Raw genomic sequence first — 8471 nt, forward strand, 5'->3', positions numbered from 1 at the left:
GAACTCTTATCTGCATGTGCCAATCAATATGCAGCATTTTGTCACTCTGTGGCACCATTCCCTTATTAGTGTGCAAAACCCACCCGGAAGGAAAGTATAATTTTAAAAGATCTTTCTTTTCTTTTTGAAAAAGCCAACACAAGTACAAAACACTGAAACAAAACAGTCCATTCTTGGTTTTAATAGCATCGTTAACAAAAGGCAGCATTCTGCTCACTGATGCTGTGTCACACCACCAGTGGGCCTGCATTCAATTTACAGCCTGGTCACTCTGTAGAGCTTTCATAATTGAGTTTTGTCAGCATTTGTGAGTAAACAGCAGTGAATCTTTGGAAGTGCACATTAAGTTAGTCAAGCGATTCTAAACTGGCTAAGTGTAGGTGAGTGTGTTTGTGTCCTGTGCTGTCCTCTCATTGCTTTAAAGGTTGAGTCCTGCCTTTTTCTTGATTCTGCTACATTGGTCTTTGTCTTCTTACAAATGTGTTTTCTACAAAGCATATTATACAAATGGACAGATGGACTATTAACAGCATATCCAGTTACATATTTCCTATTGTGAGTGAAGGATATTGCAGTAAAGCATTCACCAGAAAACACTAGTGAAAGCACATTAATTCTCAAACTCAATCCAGGTATCAGATCATGGTGCCAGACCAAAACCTACCATGAGCAGGACTCCAGTCCATTGCAGGGAACTCTCACTTGCAAACCTGCAATCAGTCATTAAATAAATTTTCAAACTGTTGAAACAAATATTGACAAGCATCTGGTGGAGTTTGGGAAAAGACATGACCATGAGAATAGTGTGTTTTGTATTTTGTAAATACAGAGAAATCAGTTAAAATAAGAACTATTGTAGCATAATGTAGCAGAATGGTGTCAATTTTAGGATGTTAATGTTGGGTTTGTGGGGGGGAGCAGGTATTCAGCTTTCATTTAAATGTTCTAAAAATTGCAGCTTTAGGAACAGATCTAGGTAAACTTAAGAGTTAGTTAAAATGAAAGATTCAAACCAATAATAAGATGATCGTTTTATTTTCTAGTATCATAATTGGACTCGATGTGAATAACAAAATGGAAAATAATGACAGATTGAGCACCGATACATGAGAGCTATGGGTGAATTTTATTCAGAGTTGGCATTTGGCTGCTTCATTAACATAGGGAATGTTATTTTTTTTTTTTATTTCATTAATCTCTTTGTAACACAAGTCATCAGAAAACCTCTTGAAGGATGACATATTCCAATAATTACAGTTGTGTGAAAAACTATTTGCCCCCTTCCTGATTTCTTATTCTTTTGCATGTTTGTCACACAAAATGTTTCTGATCATCAAACACATTTAACCATTAGTCAAATATAACACAAGTAAACACAAAATGCAGTTTTTAAATGATGGTTTTTATTATTTAGGGAGAAAAAAAAATCCAAACCTACATGGCCCTGTGTGAAAAGTAATTGCCCCTTGTTAAAAATAACCTAACTGTGGTGTATCACACCTGAGTTCAATTTCCGTAGCCACCCCCAGGCCTGATTACTGCCACACCTGTTTCAATCAAGAAATCACTTCAATAGGAGCTGCCTGACACAGAGAAGTAGACCAAAAGCACCTCAAAAGCTAGACATCATGCCAAGATCCAAAGAAATTCAGGAACAAATGAGAACAGAAGTAATTGAGATCTATCAGTCTGGTAAAGCTTATAAAGCCATTTCTAAAGCTTTGGGACTCCAGCGAACCACAGTGAGAGCCATTATCCACAAATGGCAAAAACATGGAAAAGTGGTGAACCTTCCCAGGAGTGGCCGGCCGACCAAAATTACCCCAAGAGCGCCAGAGCGACTCATCCGAGAGGTCACAAAGACCCCAGGACAAGCGTCTAAGAACTGCAGGCCTCACTTGCCTCAGTTAAGGTCAGTGTTCACGACTCCACCATAAGAAAGAAACTGGGCAAAAACGGCCTGCATGGCAGATTTCCAAGACACAAACCACTGTTAAGCAAAAGAACATTAGGGCTCGTCTCAATTTTGCTAAGAAACATCTCAATGATTGCCAAGACTTTTGGGAAAATACCTTGTGGACTGATGAGACAAAGGTTGAACTTTTTGGAAGGCAAATGTCCCGTTACATCTGGCATAAAAAGAACACAGCATTTCAGAAAAAGAACATCATACCAACAGTAAAATATGGTGGTGGTAGTGTGATGGTCTGGGGTTGTTTTGCTGCTTCAGGACCTGGAAGGCTTGCTGTGATAGATGGAACCATGAATTCTACTGTCTACCAAAAAATCCTGAAGGAGAATGTCCGGTCATCTGTTCGTCAACTCAAGCTGAAGCGATCTTGGGTGCTGCAACAGGACAATGACCCAAAACACACCAGCAAATCCACCCCTGAATGGCTGAAGAAAAACAAAATGAAGACTTTGGGTGGCCTAGTCAAAGTCCTGACCTGAATCCAATTGAGATGCTATGGCATGACCTTAAAAAGGCGGTTCATGCTAGAAAACCCTCAAATAAAGCTGAATTACAACAATTCTGCAAAGATGAGTGGGCCAAAATTCCTCCAGAGCTGTAAAAGACTCATTGCAAGTTATCACAAACGCTTGATTGCAGTTATTGCTGCTAAGGGTGGCCCAACCAGTTATTAGGTTCAGGGGCAATTACTTTTTCACACAGGGCCATGTAGGTTTGGATTTTTTTCTCCCTAAATAATAAAAACCATCATTTAAAAACTGCATTTTGTGTTTACTTGTGTTATATTTGACTAATGGTTAAATGTGTTTGATGATCAGAAACATTTTGTGTGACAAACATGCAAAGAATAAGAAATCAGGAAGGGGCAAATAGTTTTCACACCACTGTATATACTGGGGCTATGTAAGAGCCTTACATGGAATGAATGACACTAATTTGGCTGTTTTTACAATTCTAAGAAGTCACACCCTAGGTAGGAAATTCAAATATTTTTTTTGAAAGGTACTTATGTGGGTTAGTTTATGTTTTCCATTATATAATCTGATCATCTCAACCTGATTACTCGTCTGCACTTTCACTTTTTGTTTCATAGGCCTGCAATTTTTTCAGTCATTATTCCTGTTTCTTTCCTATTTTTGCATCTCATGTTTTTCTAACTATCTTTCTAGTTTCTTTCCTGTTGATTTTTATAAACACACTTCCATTTAGTGGACTTTGTGCTGTGATGTGGACATTTTACAAATAAAGTTAAGATAAAATGCAGAGTAACATACAATAAAAGACAATGCTGAGCATTACTCAGTCTATGCACAGAAATATGCATACACACTTTAACCATAGGCTTTTTTAATTAGGTTTTAAAAGCTTGTAAATACTATTAAATAAATGATGGGCAGTATATATGTTAGCTATAAATGTTGGAGTGGAAGAAACAAGAAGCAAAATTCAAAACATAAACCTCTTTAGGGGATAAAAGGCTGATCAGAGTCTTTCTGCATCTGGCCAGTGGGTCATTCAGGCTGCACACAGGCACATATTGATTCCTTTGGCAAAATGCTGTGGCGCTCTTCCATTGGGTATGTCATTGTGTGGAAGCGTATCTTCTCCAAAGTCCAGGTCCAGATCAGATGGAGTAATCAGTTCAAGGTGTAGGTTATGCCATATGCCACCACAGGATGCTAAAAGAACAATAAAGTCTTGCTAGCGAAACTCGACAATTGCCATTGTTGTTAAAATGCAGTGTGAGCAGCCCAAACAAAGAGTACAGTGGAACCTCAGCGTCCACGACTGTAATTGTTCCAAAACTCTGGTGCAACCCAATTTGGTTGTGACCCAAAGTATCCCCCTTAGGACTGTATGTAAATACAATTAATCCATTCCGGACCATACGAGCTGTATGTAAATTTATATTTTTTAAAGATTTTTAAGCACAAAAATAGTTAATTATACCATAGAATGCACAGTGTAATAGTAAACTAAATGTTAATACATTGAATAACACCGTGAAAACCTTGAACAGAGAAAAGTAACATTGCAGGAGTTCATGCTATAGCCTCATGAAACGCTTCGCTGTAAACTCTTTTATAATGAGTTTTAAGCACAGGAAAAAAATGAACATTTGAAAATCCAATTTATACAAAAACTAACCATAAACAACCAAGAAAACTAACCTTGCATGAGCTGAGTTCTGGCATGAAGGAAGTGAGGAGGAACTTGGTGGAGAGGAGATTGCAGTTTTGAGTTAAAGTCTCTCTGCGCGATGCACGTCTGACTGAGAACAATGTACTGTACAGGGAGAGACTGAACCGTGCTTAAATCACAGTGCGTCTGAACCGGAAGGGAAAGCGAATTTAAGCACAGAGTTCATAGCGAATGCACAGGGATAGACTAAACACGTGAGGAAATCATCAGCGTAATGCGAACCGGAAGGAACACTGGCTTGTTCGTCACCCAAGTGTGTGGTCGTGAACCGATGCAAAAGTTTTCGCGAACTTTTGGTCGTAGCCCGATTTTTAAGTGTTCCGAGACGTTCGTGACCTGAGGTTCCATTGTACTCTGTTATAAAACAACACGTCTCAGATTTTCTTCTTGTTCTTTCCTTTCCTTTAGTTTTTTTTTTTTAATCTTTCTTGCCATATCCTTTGCTTTGGACACTTTGTTTTCATTTTGCCACTTAAAAATAATCTGTAAATAAAATTATGGACGCGCCATGAAATAAATGAACATCGTTTCTGCTAAACATCCCTGAACTCCTTGTTTCTATCTGTGGCCCAGATGTTGCCAGTGTTTGTGTTGTGTTTTTCTCTGAGCACTCCAGTTTAATCCCACACCCCAAAACCAAAGAAAAATTTTACAAAGAGTCTTTCTAGAATAAACATCATTCCGAGGTATTTTATATGAACAGCTACTATTTAACTGTTTCTATATGCGATTGTTTTAACAATTGATCCTATGGGCAGGTTAAGTGACTAGCGCAGCAGTCATCTAGAAAGTCAGCTCAACATAATGAACAAGTGCCATCCTGTTTGAACAGTTTTGCTCAAATAAACCACTGTACCTGCTAGAAAAAAATTGTCAGAAGGCAAAAGTACAGCTAAGGGAGGAGCCATTGCACCAAGAGTTGCAAAAGTATGCATGTTAGGTTGATCAGTGACTCTGAATTGTCCCATTATACGTGAGGATGTGTTCATTGGTGATTCCTGTGAAACACTGAGGACCAGTCCAGACTTAGGGTTCATCCACACTACTATATTTTCATTTAAAAATGATGTTTTCAAATGAAAACAATCTCCGTCCATAGTAGTGTTTCAATATCATTTACAAAAGAATCTTTCTCCACACTAAAATGATTAAAACATCATACTACGCCATCGATGTTCATCTACAATGGGCATTTACGCATTGGCAGAAAAATCTGAAGGAGTAGTACTGCTGCCAACCATTACTACTTACTACAAAACTGTAGCGAATGGTAAATTATTTCCCTTCATATTCTACAAAAACACATTTAGATGCATTCAGGTAAGCAACACAACTAAATGCCATGGCAAGTAGCTCTTCTGTGCTCTTTATGTTGGAATATGGTTTTCTTCTTTGAAGCATGACCAACTAGGGAATGAGACGTTGTAATGAGCAGGACCCTTCTGGGTACGGTTATGTAACAAGCATGAGCAAATCGGAGCATGATTAGAGTCTGCATTTTACAATTCTTTGTTTTCACCCATTCACATTGTAGTGCGGTAACATTTTCAGAAGTATACAATGTAAGAGGTAGCCCAGCCACAGAGAGACGACGACAGCAATGTCCAAACACACACACATTTATTTACAGTATTAACAAACTATTTACAATTTCTCAGTCCTTGGTTCCTTCGGCCGCCTCCACTCCTGTCTCACAAGCTCCATCCTTCTTCCACCTGACTCCAGCTCCCCGAATAGAGTGAGGCGGCCCCTTTTATAATGCTCTGGATGTGCTCCAGGTGCATGATGATGGACTTTCGGCAGCACTCCCCAGTGTGGCGGAAGTGCTGCCCTTGCACCGGAAGCACTCTAGGTGTACACCATCCCTGGTCTGTCAGCACTTCCTGGTGTCCCAGAGTGCTGTCCCCAGGGATCAAGGACCGTCCGAGTGCCCAGGGAGGAGAAGTGCCACTCTCCCGGTCCCTCCTTCCTCCAGGTGTCGTGGACGGGGCAGGGCTCCTGGTCGTCTATCACAACAGTTAAAAATGCTGGAGTTGTGTGGGACGAATGGCAAAAGTGAGACTAATATCGGCATTTTTAAACAAAAACACAGCTCTGTGGATGTAGCTTTAGCTTCTGCATTCTGCCCCAAATTAAATGAAGCAATTTTGTTAATGGACTGATAAAACATGAAAATAAGTGCTTAAGTCAAAAATAGCATGGATCAAGGTACATCTCCTGCATCCTAGAGGTTGCACTCACAGACATAGGTTTCAAGGTGGAAGAAGTGGAGTGCATTTTCTATGCAAGGCAAGACAAATTTCAAAACCTATGTTATAAAAATAAGTCTTTTATGTGGTGCATTCTTGTGAGTGCATCTTCACATAGGAGCACAGTGTGTTATACTTGGATTATATATATAGCCGCGGGTGTCAAACTCCAGTCCTGGAGGCTGCAGTGGCTGCAGATTTTCATTCTAACCATCTTCTTCATTAGTGACCAGTTCCTGCTGCTAATTAATTTCTGTTGCCTCGGTTTTAATTAACTTTACTCAGGCCCCTTAGTTGTGTCTTTTCCTTAATTAGCAGCCAAACAATAATGAGACACAAAACAAGCGCTACATGACCAGCTCACCTGTGCCCATCACACAATATCTGAAAATAAAGAAGGTGAAGGTCTTGGTCAGGTTGATCTCTCAGGTCACCAAAACATCTTGATGTGTTTTCTTAGAAAAAAAAAACATAAAAATCAACAGTTTTGGAAATGTCTACTTTGGCTGAATGAGAGCAGCAACAAGCCATGGAATTAAATAGCAGGTTTAATTAACAGCAAGAATCAGCTTCCCATTAAGAGATTGGTTGGAGTGAAACTGGTTGGAGTTTCACATTCCAGTTTAGCTGGTCATCTGTTGTCTTGTTTCACATCTCATTCCTGTTTGGCTGTCATTTTACTGAAGAAAGAATAAATTCAGAGGACTTAATCCACAAAAACAAGACTATTAAAATGAAGGGAAAAGAAGTTAATTAGTAGTGAAAACTGGTCACTGATTAGGAAAAGGGTTAGAATGAAAACCTGCAGCCACTGCGGCACTCCAGGTCGGGAGTTTGACACCCCTGGTATAACATGTCTAAAAAGACATGAAACATAAATGCAAAACATTTTATTTTTAATATGAAAAAATAATAGCATTCCGTGAAAATTAATCTAAATGTGTATTTTCCAGCATTGCTAAAGGATGTCTTTAATTTCCTTTTTGTCTTGTAGGTAGAAAGACACAATGGCGAGCCAAGGGCCTGAAATGGTATCTCCTGTATGTTTAATTGAGAACACTGCATCTGGGCTGCAGATGAATCCAGAAGCTTTGGAGATTCTGTCCAGGATCGAACAGCCGTAGTGGTGATTGCCATTGTGGGATTGTATCGTACAGGCAAATCTTACCTCATGAACAAGCTGGCAGGGCAGAGAAGTGGTAAATACTGCATGTTTTGCTATGTTTGCTTACTCTTTCACAATGACCTTTTCACTGTCAGCCACTTTCTTAGAAGATCAGCTTTTCAACAGGTGTTTTGGTTCAATTGAGTCATTTGGCACATATTAGCTTTCCTTTGGCTTCAAATATTTTGTTTCAAAGGGATACCATTTTTGTAGATGACGTAGTAGCACAGTGGTTGTTGCTGCTACTTCATAGACCCAATATCCTGGGTTAATCTCCAGCACCCAGTCATTGTTTGTGTGGAAGTTGCTGGTTCTCTCTGTATCTGCCATGATTTTGCTTCCAGTTTTCAATAGACGGGCAGATTAGGTTGATCTAAATTGGCAGTAGTGTAATTTAGTCTTTTGTGTGGCAAACTCACTGATTATTTTCCCCACCTTGGGCACAGTCCTGTCATAATAGCCTCCAGCCCTTGCACAACATTGACTTAAATGTAGTCAGTTTGAATGAATTAATATAATATTTATTATGTTATTGTTTTATAGGGTTCTCCCTGGGGTCAACCATACAGTCACATACTAAGGGTATCTGGGTGTGGTGTGTGCCTCACCCAATGAAAGCAGACCACACACTGGTGCTACTGGACACAGAAGGACTTGGTGATGTGGAGAAGGTTAGTATCTTGTATTTGTGCATTGCTTAGTCTTTCATCTGTGTAGGCACCTTGAAGGAAATAATGATGTAAAAGCAAACTAAATCAGATATATTTAGAGAAACTCAAATTCAATGCAACCACAAAAAAAATTAAAGCAATTGGAATAATGAATACTTAATGGAAAAACTTAACTTTTAGTTATAGCAGTAACTTTCAATACCTACAAAGCT

At 39.2% G+C, this 8471-nt stretch overlaps 1 protein-coding gene across 1 annotated transcript in view; it reads left to right on the forward strand.

Annotated features, from left to right (window-relative positions):
* The first annotated feature begins 7486 nt into the window (after window positions 1–7486).
* The window catches only part of LOC120541724 (guanylate-binding protein 1-like), a 40347-nt gene continuing 39362 nt past the window's right edge, over window positions 7487–8471 (forward strand). Inside the window, exons 1-2 of the mRNA XM_039773620.1 lie at window positions 7487–7622; window positions 8132–8259. Coding sequence (XP_039629554.1) covers window positions 7595–7622; window positions 8132–8259 — 156 coding nt within the window. The 5' untranslated portion in view covers window positions 7487–7594. The remainder of the gene's footprint in view (window positions 7623–8131; window positions 8260–8471) is intronic.

The sequence above is a fragment of the Polypterus senegalus genome, chromosome 12 (genome assembly GCF_016835505.1).
Source record: "Polypterus senegalus isolate Bchr_013 chromosome 12, ASM1683550v1, whole genome shotgun sequence".
In the NCBI taxonomy this organism is placed as follows: domain Eukaryota; kingdom Metazoa; phylum Chordata; class Cladistia; order Polypteriformes; family Polypteridae; genus Polypterus; species Polypterus senegalus.